Here is an 18,083-nt window from a genome sequence, read left to right on the forward strand (position 1 = left end):
TTAGAATTGCAGCACAAATCACTGTAAAATATAAAAGGTGAAATATTTTCAATTTTGGGGTAAAGTATGACTTTTTATGCAAGGTAACAAAAGAAAAGAACATTAAAAAAGAAGCCTGATAGATTAAATTGTCAGAAAGTAAAGCTATGCAGATTGAGTTATGTACTCCGGAAAAAAAAAAAAACATGTTTTAATCTTAATGCATTTCCTGTGGGTGTAAAATGATTATAAATAAGACTCTGAGGGTGTTAATTTTAGTTAAAGAGTGGCCAACTGAACTGTGATGGGTCTAAATCCTAGTACTGGAGACCTTCAAAGGAAAGAAAGTCATGAGGCGTTACCAGTAGTCACAGGTCATCAGGAACTGGAAGGGAAAGGAGAAGACGTTACTATGTGCAGCACCATGTGACAGGAAACCCAAGGGACTCCAGCATCACTGGCAGTGGCACTCGAATGCCTCTATCTTTGAGGAAGCATTACCTTGTTGATGGACTTTTCTTAGTTCCCTCCATGAGCCCATAAATTACCAAATTTAAGCCAACTTATTTTATGGTAATTGTCATAGCATTCTAGAAAGTTAGGTAGAGGAAAATTACACTTTACGAAGAATTATTTGTACCCCATGTATGACAAGGCATTGATACTTACTGAACATGCAGAATATTATAACTGTTCAAATCTATAAACAATAGATCAATCTGGCATTTCAAAAAAATAAATAATACGAATGACCAATACACAAGCTATGTCTCTGAAATTGGTAATTAAAACAATGCAAACTCAAACAATGTGCCAGTTTTTGGTCTTTACTTATTTATGGTTTTATTCAACAATTACTTAATGGGCAACAGTGGTAGATGTTGGGGATACAGTGATGAAAAGGACAGCCACAGTACTTTGCTTCATACAGTTTGCAGTGGTTTAACTTGCAATCATTTGTCTTTTATTAGGCAAGAAGTCCATAATAAGTCATTGAATAAAAATATTCAAGTAATAAAAAAATACCTCATTGCCACTGTCTTAAAATATATGCAAATTGAAATAGAATATACAACAAAATTTTAATGTTATTTTTGGTATTACTTTTTCATAAGTAGGTTTTATTTTGGTCTTTATTCATATGTGATTTTTATTTTAATTGACATAATTTAATTGGGAATTAAGGGTGTGTTTCCTTCTAGTTTGCTAGCTGCTGGAATGCAATATACCAAAAACAGAAGGCTTCTAAAAAGGGGAATTTAAGAAGTCACAAGTTAACAGTTTTTAGGCCATGGAAATGTCCCAATTAAAGAAAATCTATAGAAATGTTCAATCTAAGGTATCCAGTGAAAGATACCTTGATTCAAGAAGGCTGATGAAATTCAGGGTTTCTCCCTCAAGTGGAAGGGCAGGTGGCAAACATGGTCAGGGTTCCTCTCTCGGCTGGAAGGTACATGGTGAACACAGCATCATCTGCTAGCTTCCTTTCTAGCTCTCCAGGAGACACTTTCCTTCTTCATCTCCAAAGGTTGCTGGCTGGTGGATTTTCTGCTTCATGGTGCTACAGCTTTCTCTGCTCTCTCAGATTCTCACGGCTTTCTCTCTTGTCATTCTCTGTTTTTTTCCAAAGTGCTTCTTCTTTTAAAGATTCCAGTAAAACTGATCCAAGACACACTTACTTTAACACCCACTCTTGAGTGAGTCACATCTGCATGGTGATAATCTAATCGAGATTCCCACATACAGTGCTAAATAGGGTTTAAGAGAAATGGTTGCTCCCAGAAGATTAGATTAGGATTAGTGCATGGCTTTTCTATAGTGCATAAATTTTTTCCAACCAGCACATTCCACCCTTTCAACCCTAAAAAAGGTATGTTTTCCCATATACAAAATACATTCATTCCATAACAATATCAGAGACTCTTAAACCATTTCAGTAACAATACAAATACAATGCAAGGTTAAAACCAATATAAAGTCTGTTATAGACATGGCCTGTGAAATATGATGGAGAAATGTGATCTTGAATTTTAATTGATATATGCTTGATTTCTCTTTTTTATAGCACTTATCACCTTCAAAAATACTGCATGATGTATTTATTCATTTATTACTGCTATTACATTTTATGTGTCCCCCCTAAATTAAAGCTCCACAAAGGCAGAGATTTTGTTATAGCATCAAGAACAGTGCTTGATACATTGATGATCTGTAAATGTATGTTGAATGAGGAATGATGATTGAATGAATGATTCTCCCTATCTAACTCTATGTTTAAAGTGAGTTGAATTTTCCAATATGTGACTGGTTGGAACCATACATGCTGCAAAATATCAGAGAAACAAGCCTTTGCATTTTATTTAAGCCTTTGCTGCCCCTTGAGATTCAACACTCTTTCTCTCATTGGCTGGTCACTATTCTATGTGTGATTAATGCCTGAGATTGCTTAGATGTGAAGTAAAAGAATATTTGGAGAGTGTGGACTCTAAGAGTGGGTGCTGACTAATGTGATAAAGAGATAGAACATTCCAAATACAGATGCATGACATGGAAAACATTTTGTTGGACATATATAGGATTAAAGAAATGAGAGATACTGTATAATAACCATGCAGAGAAACACACTGCTAGGGGAATATTACCCAGTATGAACCTCTTTGCCTCCAAATTCCTCCTCTCTACCTGATTATTTCCACGTGATTTCTTCCCTTGCCTCTCTTATCTAACTTATCTAACTTCTAATGAGCTCATTTCTCCTATTCATTTTCTCAGCGTTTTTACTGAGCTCATATTTTGCTGCTTACAGCATATTGTTCCAGAATATAGTGGATGGGCAAACAGCACATCAATGTGTAGTGCCCTCATTTTTTAATTCTTCCTTAATTTTTGCATTCTGCTTCTTCTCTACTGATTGAGCCAGTGGATAGAGTAAATGACTCTGTCGTGTCTGAATTTGCATTGATTGGAATAACAAGTTTGTGGGAGATTCATCATTTTTTTTTGGTTCATTGCTGTGTTCAGTGTGGGGATTATCCTGGGGAACTTCTTCATTGTGCTCACAGTTATTATTGACTGTCGTTTGCATTTTCCCATGTACTATCTACTGGCCAATCTCTCTCTTCTAAATCTGGGTCTTTCCACTACTACCATTCCCAAAATGATCTCTGACCTTTTCACTGAATGCAACATCATTTCTTTTCCGAAATGCATGTACAAATATTTTTTATGCATGTCATGGGAGGAGTTGAGATGGTGCTACTCATAGCCATGGCATATGACAGGCACACAGCAATCTGTAAGCCTCTCCATTACCTGACCATCATGAGATAGTTTTTATTATGATTTTTCATGGGTCATGAAACTAGCATGTGTAGACACTTAGAAGCAAGACTATGTAATCATTGCTAACAGTGAATTTATATCCATGGCCACTTTATTTTCTTTAATTATATCCTATATCTTCATTTTGCTCACTGTCAAATGTTCTTCAGGAAATTTATCCAAAGCTTTGTCACATTGTCAGCTCACCTCACGGTGGTGATGCTGTTTTTTATGCCGTGCATGTTTCTCTATGTGTGGCTTTTCCTTGCAACATCACTGGGTAAGTGTTTATTCATTGTCGATTTTGCTATCACTCCTGTTTTGAATTCTGCCAACTATACATTATGAAATGAAGACATGAAAGAAGCCATGAGAAGATCAGGAAAAAAGATTGTGGGTCATGGCAGAACCTCATGACAAAGGATACAGGTCACAAATACAAGATGATGCCAAGTCTCACCAAGAGCACAGAGACCCACATATCTGTCATCATTATCCTGGTAAGAGAAACTAGTAAGGAAGATAGCACAACATAGTACATCTGTAGAGAATGAGCTTAAGTTAGAGGTGACAAGTTGCCAACCACAGAAAATAGTTTGATTTCATCTACTTCCACTGAGAAGGGAGATGAGAATAGAAAACTGAGCTGATTCCCAGGAGTAAACTTGATATACAAATACCATTTTCCAGGTAGCATTTTCTGGGACTTTCTACTTATAATTACCTTCAGTTGGTAATAAGTCCTTCATTAGATAGATAAATATTTCTCATAGTGAGCTGAGGGATCCAATAGATAAAATGCAAGCTTAGATAAACCATAAAACAATAAAGTATATATTTTAATTTCAGTTTAAATTAGAATGAGAGGAAAATCAATTATGTGTTACCTATGCTAATCCTTTCACTCAGACTTTACCAGGAGCTTTGTCAGTTTATGATGCAATTTTAGTTTTGTGTTTAGGTTTGAGTAACTTCAGGTATAAAGTAAATTTCTCTAATAGTAGCAATATTTTAGACAGTTATAGACTGGAGCTTTTTGTGTTTTCTGTGTTTCCCTATTATTCTAAAACTGAGAACTTCTAACATTCAATTAACCCAGGTCTTTTCTCAAAAATAAAAAGGCATAGGGAGAACAGCTCTTCCACAGGGAAATAATCTCCCAAACAGGTGTGTTTTAGAAGGCTTGATTTCTTTGACTATTGTTTTCTGGTCAGGCAAAAGCTCACCCAGAACTTATACAACTGTGTTTGATAGTCTTGGATAACTGTAAACACAGTAAAAATTTACAACATGAATTATCTAATGAATATTGTCTGGACTTCCTTTTTACACTTGATCAAAGGGCATGTGTTTAAAGAACCTCTTTTTTTTCTTTTTTCTTTTCTGTTATCTATTAATTTTCTCTGGCACTATCCATCTGAAATCCCTGCAGCTAAATCCACTGATAAGCCCCATTTGTAGGCTTAGGCAAATACATAACTTGAGCAAGTCTCATCTGAACAGCTGTAAAACATTAGTCTCAGCTCTTTCTGGTACTTTCAGGTAGCTTCTCCTACCTTGTTAGTCCAGGAATCTTCTCTGCTGCTAAGAAAACCCATGATCCATACCCCAGGATATGATCCTCAAATTACAGCATACTCTAAACCTGACTGGCCACTCTCTAGAAGTTTATTCTGGCTTAGATTCTCCCTCCTTCATGTTAATGTGACATTATGCTGGAACTACAGTCTTCCACTGAGAGTAAAGAACAGGAGCATATTAGCATGATATAATGACTTATGGGGCAGTGAATTGTTTACAGTACTGCAAAAAAAGCCCTCTATGAGGGCAAACAGGAGAAACTTCCCTCAGAGTAGTTGTGCTTCTCCTAAGCAACTTATCTTATTTTATGGATACTATGATTTATCTAACTGCTCTAATTTCTTTTTTATGATATTTCTGCAGCTTCTGTTCTTCTCTATGAATTTTTGCAATGACACTACTTTTCAACAATTAGTTTGGGATCAGCCAACACTCCTCATGCTGCTGCCAGTTTTGAGTAAGTTATTCCACTTGTTTCTGGGCAAGTAAAAATGAAATACAGTTCAATACAAATATACTTCTAAACAAAATAGACCCTTGACACTTTCAGGTCTCCATGATAAACTGGAGATCAGACTTTTTAAATCTATATATCAGTGATAAAGCCAAGTTCCTACAAAGAGATGCACTAGGCATTTCTCAACGGCTTGTCACAGGTTCTTTCAAATGATTATCTCCTTTTCACATCAACATGCTTCTATTTTAAATAACTCTAGGTAACTCCCTACATGTTTTCTTTTATATTTGTATCTGCAAACTTTTTCTCAAATAAACCTTCCCAAGATTTCTGAACAAATTGATGCAATAAAATACAAGTTTTATTTAGTGCCCACTCCAATCAGGAAGTATTTTATCCTTTTAGTCAAAATCTTTCAAAGAGAACTTCATGCTAGCCCTGTAAAGTTTGGAAACACAAGTGTATATTCGTGGGTAAACACTTGCTGTATTTGAAAATAGAAAAATAGGTATTTTCTGATTCATCTGACACTTATAGCCATTGCTCATAGATAACAGGGTAGGTGGATTTGTTTCTTCAGATTTCACTCTGACACTAGACATGAAGGTATGTCTATTCCCCCAAATGTATTTTCGTCTGCTCTCAGTCATTCCAAGTAATCCATACCCAAAGATCAGCCTCTATAATGTGATTATTTTATGCTAATCATTATATTACTTCAAACCTTCCCTCTTCCTCTACATTCACCAAACAATTTTTCTGATATTCTCTCATAGGGAAACCAGTGTTACTCAAAGAATCAACATCCAAGAGAAACAAATAATGGGCTGGGTATTGGCCTTCTCAGCAGCAACAGTGAGCCACTCTCCTATGCAGCCAATTAGTTTCTTTACTATAGAAAGAACCTTATACATAGCTTTGTCTTGAGGATGATGATTATTTACAGAAAAGAAGACTAAGTTCTCTGACTCCCCCTTCTAAAAATGCACATCTTGTGACTGAACAGGCAGGTACTGCTGCTCCCTGTCTCTATCCCTCTTGACTCCTTTTCAATTACAACCCTTCTGTGAAATATTTATGTCAAATATTTTCTTTTTCTCCTTCTTGAAATATTTTGCCATTTTTGTCAACACCATCTCTCTCCTATACTCAAATTTCAATCACTGAATTCTATTATGTCTTATACAATTAATCCCACACAGCCCTTTAATATTTTCGATTAATTTCTCTTGTGTGACAATTTTTCAAGATTCGTGTGTTTCTGATTTTTCTGCTCTCTGACTTGTTTTAAACTTCATTTTCATTTGTACAAAGAAAGAAATAAGGGGACTGGGAAGAGTAATGTCTGGTGAAAGAAAGCAAAATATCTCTTTAAGGAGAGAAGGCAGATTTCATTTTAAAAGAAATGAGAACTCTGGGAATCTTCCAAATAGGTTAGAATGATTCTATGAAAGTATAAATAATTCTAGCTGTTTCTAATAAGCAGGTATATAATGTTATTGAGAAAAACCACTGGGTTGGAAGATAAGAGGTATGACTTCTGATTCTGTCTTTATGAATTATTGCTGTGAATTCACTAGCTAGAATTTAAACTCACTGGATTGTTTACCTCTATAATGAAGTGATTGGATGAGTTAATCTCAAAATTTTTTCTCACTTCTATACAAACCTATAATTCTTTTCTTCATCCTTTGTTTTCTATAAAATATGTGTCAATATTTCATGTTTGCAGATCTATCTCCTCCAGGCCCTTATTGACTTAGAAACTTTAAATCTCCTATAGGAAAAGATGACAAATTCTACTGGGGACCTGGCTTCTGAAAAGTCCCTGGGAACTTCATGAAATCATCAATGTTTCCTAAACATTGAATATATGGTCTTTTTCTCTGAATACACTTTCTCAGGTTCTCAGTATTTCCGCAATGAGATACACCCTAAATTCAAATGTTTTTAACAGAACAGGTGGGACTTTCTTCACTTAGCTACATACTCACTTTTTATATATACCTAGATTGTCATCAGGAAGGAAAGCCCAGAGAAGGTAATATTAAATACGATTTCTCTTTATATTTGTGGAACTTATTTATTTCTACTATGACAGCTTGCACCTTATCTCTAGAAAGTCCACTCAACAAATAGTTCTCAAACTCCTACGTGCTAGGCACCATTTTTGCAGGCAATAAAACATTGAACAAGGCAAAGAGGATCCCTGCACTCATGGACTTTAATTTTACATTTATGAAAAGCTATAAAAGTTGGAACTAAGGTAAGTAAAAATATTGCCTAGAGGCTAAAGTTCTGTTTTTGTGAATTATTTTTTATGAGTATTGTTTACAATTTATATTACAAATTATTTTAAGAGGTGCCTCACCTGTTAATTAGTTGAACCACACCAATGGTCTCCAACTACCCACTCCATTGCACTCCCCACTCCCTGCTTTCTTGCCACATCCATTCACTTAAGTATTTGAACGCTTAACTTTTCATCATATCAGCAACTTTTTTCCTCCAGTTGCACTATTATTTTCCCATCCTTCCTGTCAGAATATTCCAAAAACAGTGAATGAAAACCCAAGCAAACTTCACAATCTCAGATGTTCATAATGCATCCTCTGTGTTGGGATGAACAAAGATGGACAATGTTCCACCCATGACTCTTTTGTTCATCATTTTATCCCCCTTGTCTCTCTTGTTATTTAGGAATCTTTTTTATTCCTTTCCCTTTCTCTCCTTTTATTTTCCAACTCTTCCCCTTCTTTATAAATGGTACCTTAAATCTTTAGATTAATGGGTTCATGTTGCATGGACTTTCCCTCTTTAAAAAACTTAATCACTTCACGCATCAAAGCAAACATCATTTCAGTAATGCTAAGATAATAGTAATAGTATTTTCCAAAGCTGAGAAAAGTAACTTAGATTCTTTAAATGCATTTAAAAGATAGAATACCTACTTTCATAGTGAGAGTCCTGGAGTGATTGATTTATATGCTTTATCTTTGTTTAACTGGGCAAAAACATTTTATCTTAAGCAGTCAGCATGATTCTTCAGCTTCAAGTTTATTTATTCAAAGATGTTGAATTTGATGGTGAGCTTAGAAGCCACTAAAGTACCTTTGGCTCAGCAAAGTAGAGGATACGGCCTTGGAACTTTCCCTAGGTCAGGGATGATCCTCTTAACTCTCTACTGTTTTCTTCTCAGAGTCAATTCCCTTTCCAAAATCCTTTGCCCCTATGCTCCAGTGACCAGAATGATTTAAATATAGGTGAGAAATCAACTGCTGGGAGTATGAGTGAATTTAAATTAATGAAAATGAAAGTGTCTAATTCACTGAGAAAATCATAGAAAGAATACTCAGAAGAAGTGAGTAGGAAACAATAAAGAAATTGAAAGCAAACTGGAAATCTGAAAGGAATCTAGTGCATTTGTTTCCATCCACTATGTTCATCTTAAAGTATTATCTTTTCTTATCTTATTATATCTTATTCCCTCTATTATCTCTGACCACTTATTGCAATGTTCTTGATAATTCCCACTGCAAGATGATCAACCTTTTTCATTCTGAATTAAATGAGACCACCAGAACATCCATCTCCTTATAATTAGTTCATGTTTCAGAATTCATTTGGAGTGGCCAAACTTAGTCAAAGTGAAGCAAGGCAGACATTTTGTCAGGTACCTGGATGAAATGCCCAAAAATGTTTCAAAGTTTTAATTTATACAAAGTCCAAGTATTTTGACTGACTGTTTACTTATTGAACTCTGTTACTCCCATGACAATCTCATCTATAAATCAGTTTCAGACAGTTTGTAAAAACGGCTGATTAGGGACTTCAGGGTACATCAATGGTAGAATTCTCAACTGCCATGTGAGAGACTGGGTTCAATTCCCAGTGCATGCACTTCCCAAAAGCAAACAAATAAGCAAAGTAAAAAGAAAAAAACCAAACCAAACAAAAATTCAACAAATAGTGCTGCAATAATGGGATACTTACGTAGAAAAAGAATGAAATGCAACCCCTGACATACAGCATCCAATGACAACAAAAGGCTAATGGCATGAGGGAAGTATTAGAGTACTCAATTCCTCAATTGGTTTGTCTTGCAATAATTATTAGTCATTCTTGGTTTTCAAACATTCTTCATAAACCGTTCATTCCTTCTATCCATGTAATTTGATATTTTATCAAAAGATTATCTAAACGTAGAAATTATATATGAAATGAAAGATATTTCAAAATCTAGGGGAGATTAAAAACAATCACTGTCATTTAAAATTTTACAAATGTAAAACTTGTTACCTTTTATAGAACTTAATTAAAATGAAAAATCTCCATACCAGCTTATTTTAATGATTGTATTAAATTCTATCATATATATTAAAATACAATCAAGTTTTTCCACTATAAGAAAAGTGTGAATAACATTTTGAGTTGTAAATTTCTGTACAAATAGAATTTCAAAAGTATTATTCTGCAAAAAGGTATAAAGATTTTTAAAGTATAATTTCATATTTTCTTTAACGTTTTTATCAGTTATATCCTATTTCAATTTATTAAACTATTTCACTGAACTTTTGCCAGTTTTGATAAATTTTAAGCATTCTTCTAATTTAATATAATAGCATCACATTTTTTATTTCCTTGATTTCTAAGGAAATTACCACACATTTTGTTTACATTTCTAAATACTCTTCATATCAGTTGTCAATCTCTTAAATCTTAGATTTTGTTATTTGTTGTTTTGATTATAGTATGATTATATACCTTTTATGTTTCTATAGCTTTTCAAATTCAAGTATAATTCATATATTGCTTAGGGTTGATAATTTTTAAGCACATATAAGAATCAAACTTTAGATGCCTTAATTATTATTGTGCTTTACTGTTCTAGCTTCCAATTTTTTCTTGATTATAATTTTTAAAATTTGCTTATGTTTTCATTTTTATAAACACTCATTTTATGTCCTTATAAAATCTTCCAATTTTCTAAGATACCATATTCATTTATTTCCTTTTTAATCTTCATTCCCTTCTTTAACCTGAATTACTTTATTGTATGCATATTTTGATAACTTCTTAAGTTGCCTTATTTGTTCATATATTTGAAAAAACTGAGAGCATATAAAGCATATGTATAGCTTTGACCATGTTACATTAATCTTTTGTACCTGATGCCATTGTTTTGTAAATAGTCTATTATCAATTAAGTAGAAGTTTGTTAATAATTTATCAGTGTCAGCAAACTTATTGTCAGTGTCCTTAATTTGATTCCTTCTATTTTGCTTTTAGGTCACTTCAGAGTCTTCCCTTCTTTATGATTCAATGGACCAAGTAAATGGCTCTGTAGTGACTGAGTTTATATTAATGGGACTTGCACAATCCTTGGGAATACAGTTTTTACTTTCATTCTTATTCTGTTTATTCTATATGGGAATTATCCTGCGAAACCTCTTAATTATGGTCATAGTGATTTTTGATCCTCACTTACACTCTCCCATGTATATTCTCCTGGCCAATCTATCTTTCATTGACCTGGGCCTTTCATCTACCACAGTTCCTAGGATGATCTTTGATCTTCTCAGTGATTGTAAAGTTATTTCTTTCTATAATTGCATGATACAGATGTTCTTTATCCATGTCATGGGAGGAGTTGAGATGGTGCTGCTCATAGCAATGGCATATGACAGGTACACAGCGATATGCAAACCTCTCCATTATCTAACTATTATAAATCCCAGAATGTGCTGGCTTTTCATAATGGTTGCTTGGATCATTGGGGTGATTCATGCTGTATTTCGGTTTGTTTTTGTTACAAACTTACCCTTCTGTGGCCCTAACAATGTGGGAAGCTTTTATTGTGATTTTCCTCGGGTTATGAAACTTGCATGCATGGACACTTATAAGCTAGAATTTGTGATCACCGCCAACAGTGGGTTTATTTCTATAGGCACCTTCTTTTTCTTAGTGGTATCATATCTTTATCCTAGTTACTGTTCGACAACATTCTTCAAATGATCTATCCAAAGCATTCTTTACTTTGTCAGCACACATCACTGTAGTGGTGTTATTTTTTTCCCCTTGCATTTTTCTCTACATATGGCCTTTCCCAACTAAATCACTGGATACATTTTTTGCCATTGTGGACTTTGCTGTCACCTCATTCTTAAATCCTGTCATATATACTTTAAGGAACAAAGATATGAAGGTGGCAATGAAAAGAATGAGTCAACAGGTTGTAAGTTCTAGAAACATGACGTAATGAATTTCATTGATAAGAGCACAAGGTGAATTCCATGGACCATCAAGACCACCGAGATCAGTGTGAACACTGTGGGATGCTTTTTCATTATTGCCTTGAAAGACTGAGAAATCTGCAGAAAAGGAGGCATTGAATCTAACAATTCCATTTCAGATGGTGTTGCAACAATTCTTATTAATCATAAAAATAAAGTATTATATATTTGTATCTAACCTACAAACATAAGTGAGTTGTACTTCACCAGAAATGACTACATTAGCATCTCTGGAAATTGCTAAATCTTTCTTATGAAATTATGTGAATCCTATGGATAAAATAAGGGTTTATATAAACCATCAGACATTAAAATCAAGGAAAATACAATTCTCATCTTAGCTGTTAGATAAATAGGAAGATCAACACTATGTTACAAATCTGAAGTATGTTTTCACTCTTTGACCTATCATTCCATTTTGTACAATATTTTAGGAATAGACTCTAGTATTTTGCATTTTGCAAAATTTGACTTTGTTTCATTTTTTCAAAAGGACAATTCCATTGCCTTTGCAGTCTTCCTTAAAACATTTCAACAAGGCATTAAGGGAGTGGCTAGTTCACCGTAAAAGATCATGTGCAATTCTAAAAGTATTTGAAGGGACTAATTTCCTAGAGAAAGGCACCCAATTTAGATTCTTTAAAAAATCATCTTTAGACTCAGTGAGGGAGTAAAAATGTCTAAGTGAACTAAGAAATTGCAGCAATAGCCCTTCAAGAAGAGTTTGTGCTTTATCCAATGGCCAAGGGAAAACTTCTGAGACTATAAGAGTCAAGCTCAGGCTGACTATTCCCAGATCTCTTTTCCTGCCTCCAATCACTTTCATAAAGGGCTTGTAATTTCTAAGAGTCCTTGCTAGTAAGGACATTTCATATAGATTGTATTCACTTCAAAATTTTATGCTACAAGAGAGTTCAAACAGGGATAGCTGATTCTCCTTTGCTCTGAAAATCACTGTAGTCTCTTCCAGTTATGAAGGAGGTAGGTAAAATGATGAAACTGAATAATATTACCAGAATATATTACCAGAATATATACCAGAATATATTACCAGAAGGAACCAAGTTGCAGCATTTTATTGGCAATGAGATGTTTCTCATAGGAGTTGATTGTGCAGAATCCAATCACATGTTTACCTTCAGGAAAAATGGAAGGACCCTGTGAAGATGGCTTACTTCGAAGAGTTAGTATGAATAACGTTAGGAAGACTAATCCTTGTTATAAGTATTACACTGGAAACAATTGCCAAATCCTTCTCCTGAATCTTCTGGGTTAATTTATTCTTTCCTTTCCATTTGTGGGGTCTTATCACCATCTTCCCCCAAATCTAGTGTTCTTATGCTTAACTACTTCCCTCATTCCTGAAGCTTCAGTGAAACCTGATCAGGACATTTCTTTCATAAAAAGATGGAATTCATAGAGTTGTGGGTATTTTGCAAGGTTTAGATCCAATGAACTGATTTGTAAAATAAGGAAAATGAGGTCTAAAGATTTTGAACAGCATGCCCAAACTCACACAGTGAATTTCTGTTAGATGGCAAGTCTCCAGACTTCAATCTCAGTGAAACAAATGACAGTGTTTTTCTTTAATTAGGGATAAAGATGTTTAGGGAAAAATATATATACCATCTTAATAGTCAAACTCCAAGATTAATCTAGTGCATGGGGAAGGATTTTCTTGTTTAATTGTGTCTGGATCTTCATAGTTGTTACCAACAGTTTGTAAGATTCCGAAGAACTCCTTTCAATGAGCCTAAATGTAATGTTTAACTTGAAATTGATGCAATTCATTTTCTTATATCATTTTGAGGAATCAGAGATGATTTCGATATGATTATAGTAGTAAAGTGTCTTCTGTGGCCCAGGATCCCATGCCATCACTATCCCCTCAGCAGCATACATTCATAAGATTAGATGTTTGAACTAAATGAGAGAGAAATTCCTTTTGCTGTGGAATAATATTCCAGAATTCTTACTTTGTACCATGGTCGAAAATCTTTCCAGCTGCATGCCAGAAACCTTGGTAAAACAATTATCCTTGGTAAATTTCCTGTGCAAATGTGACAATCAAGTTTGTCCTTACTTAGTGAATTGAATGATGTCACAAAATTAAATCTCTAAAATCAGACAGCATTCTAACAAACATCCCAACAAATTAGTCATGGTAGAAATTATCTCACAATAGGAACACCTTCCTTTTTATTGTTAATGACTAATATGATTATATTTATTACTGTGTGTAACAGTAAGGAAGTAAAATGAGTGCTGTGACTTGTACTAACAGATTTCTTGTCATTAATTTATTAATTAGGAACCACCAAATTTTTAAGAATTTTGGAAACAGTAATGTGGAGCTTGAATAGGTAGGGGGAAGGAATAAGATTCAGGGTAATGAGGAGAAAAATGAAATTTCCAAAGGCTTGAAATAAATTGAGGACAGTAAAGAAAGGATAAGGAAAAAAAATGAAGGAATACTATTATTCTTCCAAAATATCTGGCAAAGTAAACTTCTGTCCCATCAATTCCAGTTCTCACTTTTGCATCATATTTGCCCGTACACTCCTAAACCTTGCCTGAATATTCCTGTGGTTGTGCTTCCCTTTCAGGATACCATTCCATTTCCACCTCACCTCACTGCAAAACCTTTTGAAAAAGTGTCTTATTATCTCTTCTCTACACACAGCTGAAATGGCTTTTACAACTCATGTTCAACATGCTTTTCAGGATCTCACCTAGTAGAAGCAACCTATAAGGACACCCCAACATGCTCTACATGTCTAAAAAACAGTTAGCATCCTCTCCCTCCTTCCAAATACATCCCTTTTCCTAAAAGTATTCTGTGTATTACATATTGCTATTTTAGTGTTCATTATAATTGTTATCAGAGGTAAAGCCATCACAATGCTCTCAATTACTCAGGATAAAAGCCCTGAAATTGCCTTCTTTTTATCTACTGAATCCTGTCGACAATTTTCTTGACAATTATATATTGATCATTTTCCACGTGCAAGAAATTTTATATCCATGTTCACATTCAATCTTCACAAAACTCCTATAAGGTGGTGTATTATCACTCTTTTTTTTCTAGATGTGGCAATAATTTAGAGCAGTTAAGTAACTTTCCCAAGGTCATCCAGCTCCATAGTAGATAAACCCAGGACTTTTGAAGGTAGGCCACCTAGCACACAAGTGCACTTGTGAACCATGTTTGATGGGCCTTCACAAATCTTCCTTACCTCTTTCCTAGCTCACACAAGCACAACTAGCAGCTTATTAGCTCTTCTTACGCTTAAATTAATGCATTAGCTTTACTTCCAATCTCACTATATTCTAATTTACAGTGAGGCCAGAGTTTTTATTAAAAAATTTCCTAATTCTTCAATTGTTCCTCATTGATTTCATAATAAGTATGAATCTTTTAGTATGCATTCCAGAATGCTTTCCAATTTTATCTGCTACTAAACCCTTCACACCTTCTCCTAGGCAAACTTTATGGCATTTTCTCATTTTTTTCTCACTCCATCTTGATTTCCTTATACCCTTTTCCTCTGTCTCACTTTATTAATCTCAATTTTGTAAATTTTATTTCTATATTTCCTCTTTCATTTTATTTTTGCATTACTTTTTTCCCTCAATATTATTATTACTAAATAATAGTGAAAAATTCCATACTCTATATAAGATCATATGATTCTTAGCTTCTCTTTTAGAATCCTCTGAAACTTAAATGCTTCTTAAGGCTCAACCTCTAGATCTGTGTTAGAATTTTATGTTTCTCTCAAAGCTTCTGATGGAAAATTTCTTTGAGGTTGTATCCTTACACACCCCCTCCATTAAAATGTTAAATTAATGGAGATTATGAGAACTCTCAATCCATTGTTCATATTTTAAAGACAGAAAAATAGAAGAAAACGGGAGGCAAGTTCATTTACCTCATCTTGGTGTCATCGTTAGCATATAAGTGAAATGTGAAAATGATTAATGGAAAGCCAAGTTTCTATATGAATCAGAAGGTGCTAAATATTACTTCTAACAATTATCTAAATCTCTTTAATGCTTACTGAATATATAATTCTATGCAAAATATTTTACATTCCATACCTCATTTGAAATTAATAATAACCATAAGAAATTGATATAGTATTTAACAAAATGGGAAAATGTCTTAAAGAAGAAAAATAAGGTATACAAGGTTCTCAGACAACAAACAAAACCTATATACTATGTTGCCTCACAGTGATACTGTGAATGAATATTTATTTTATTTTGATGGAGAGGAAGTTTCCACAGCTATACACAAAATCATTGCATTAGACTACCATACCACTAAGAATAATTTTTCAAAAATGCACATCTTAAAAACATTTTTTTAATTGTGAAATCTCATGCTCAAATAAACTCTATTTATTTAAGATAAAGATTTAAGATAAGACAAGACTTACAGAAGATAGTACGGTTTTGTATATTTAAGAGCTAATTAACTATTACTTCTGTAATAAACTGTTTTGAAGTTCAGAGAGAAAGGAAATATATAACATTGGTGATAAACACTGAAACCACCATGGAGGGTAGCATAAGAAAGACGTTTTAGGAATAAATCTAGCACTCATAGAGACCCTGAAGAGATGTGGATAACAGACTATGAGCAGAAGCAGGGTAGTAGTGCTGGATAAAATAGAGATTTTAGATCGTGTGCATTTTGAGAGCCTTTACGTAATAAACCACAGAAAAATCATTGCAAGCATGAACAGAATGATACAAAATGAGACTTTAAATTTAAATATAAAAATTCTGACTTCCTTTTCATTCTCCTCTCCAAGGTATCTACAGAGGCTACTTCCTGGAATAAGTCAATAAGTGAAGCAAATTACTCCATGGTCACTGAATTCATTTTTCTAGGACTTTCCAATTCTCAGGAGCTCCAGATTTTCCTATTTGTGTTCTTTTTTGTGTTCTATATAGGAATTGTGTTTGGAAACCTTCTTATTGTTATAACTGTGACTTCTGACTCCCATCTTCATTCCCCAATGTATTTCCTGCTTGCGAACCTCTCACTCATTGATCTGTGTCTATCTTCAGTCACAGCCCCCAAAATGATTGCTGACTTTCTCAGTAAGCACAAAGTCATCTCTTTTAAAGGCTGCCTTGCTCAGATATTTCTCCTTCACCTTTTTGGTGGAGGTGAGTTGGTGATCCTCATAGCCATGGCCTTTGACAGATATATAGCAATCTGCAAGCCCCTGCACTACACCACAATTATGTGCAGCAACGTATGTGTTGGTATTGTGGCTGCTTCATGGGGAATTGGTTTCTTCCACTCAGTGAGCCAGTTGGCCTTTGCAGTGAATCTACCCTTCTGTGGCCCAAATGAGGTCGACAGCTTCTATTGTGACCTACCTAGGGTCATCAAACTTGCCTGCACAGACACCTACAGATTGGATATCATGGTCATCGCTAACAGTGGCATGCTTACTGTGTGTTCTTTTGTGCTCCTAATCACCTCCTACACTATCATCCTAGTGACCATCCAGCGTCGTCCTTCACACACATCATCCAGGGCTCTGTCCACTTTGACTGCCCATATCACAGTAGTTCTTTTGTTCTTTGGACCATGTGTCTTCATTTATGCCTGGCCATTCCCTATCAAGTCATTAGATAAATTCCTTGCTGTATTTTATTCTGTGGTCACTCCTCTCTTGAACCCAATTATATACACACTGCGGAACAAAGATATGAAGGCTGCAATGAGGCGACTGAGAAAATGGAATATGAAGTCTAGTGTAAAGCTCTAGGCCTTCTGTAACCATAAGACTAATCTGAGATAAAAACATAATATTTAGTAAAGTTGATAAATTACTTACTAAAGGTCATAAAATTTGCACACTTTACTTCTATGTCACTTAGGAATCTTCATGTCACTTAGGAATTCACATACACTGCTTCCATTTATCCTCAAAGAAATTTGTCCTTTGTATTTTTGTTAAAGATGCAAATCTAATACTGTGCTTTCAAAATATCATCTCACCTAATTGCCAGCACTATGAAAGGCTTAAACACATTAGAGTTTGAGCAGCCTGTCTTCCTGAATGGTCCTGAGGCTATTAGAGGGATGGAGAGAAATGTGCCTGGCTTATAACACCTTTTAAACATGTGTGTTGCTCATTTGACCTAAAAACATCAAGGAAGAAATTCATTCCTGCCTAGCTCAAAAATTTTACTTAATAATAAGAAGTTTTAAAAAAAATTTCTTCCAATGTAACATTTTACTGTAGTTCACTTCTTATTACATAATTCCTAAGAATGACAGGCATTTGGAGCCTGCCAACATGAAATTTGTCTGGCAGGCACTTGATCTCTCATGATATATGGCAATGGCTCATAAGCAGTAAAAGTTATTTAGAGGGAACCAGTCTCTTAAAATGTGGGCCCAAAGTAAGTCATTCAGATCCATC

At 34.5% G+C, this 18,083-nt stretch overlaps 2 protein-coding genes and 1 pseudogene across 2 annotated transcripts; all 3 read left to right on the plus strand.

Annotated features, from left to right (window-relative positions):
- The first annotated feature begins 727 nt into the window (after window positions 1–727).
- On the plus strand, window positions 728–3,717 carry LOC143655421 (olfactory receptor 4F21-like; annotated as a pseudogene).
- Window positions 3,718–10,660: 6,943 nt separating this feature from the next.
- Window positions 10,661–11,597, plus strand: LOC143655054 (olfactory receptor 4F6-like). The gene is given in 2 exon segments (XM_077126606.1): window positions 10,661–11,313; window positions 11,315–11,597. Coding segments are annotated over 2 exon segments (936 nt in total).
- A 4,851-nt stretch (window positions 11,598–16,448) lies between these two features.
- On the plus strand, window positions 16,449–17,423 carry LOC143655056 (olfactory receptor 4F4). Its single transcript, XM_077126607.1, has one exon. It carries the CDS (start codon window positions 16,506–16,508, stop codon window positions 17,421–17,423), a length of 918 nt encoding a protein of 305 aa, XP_076982722.1. The 5' UTR covers window positions 16,449–16,505.
- The last annotated feature ends 660 nt before the right edge of the window (window positions 17,424–18,083 follow it).

This window comes from Tamandua tetradactyla, chromosome 14, assembly GCF_023851605.1.
Source record: "Tamandua tetradactyla isolate mTamTet1 chromosome 14, mTamTet1.pri, whole genome shotgun sequence".
Taxonomy (NCBI): Eukaryota; Metazoa; Chordata; class Mammalia; order Pilosa; family Myrmecophagidae; genus Tamandua; species Tamandua tetradactyla.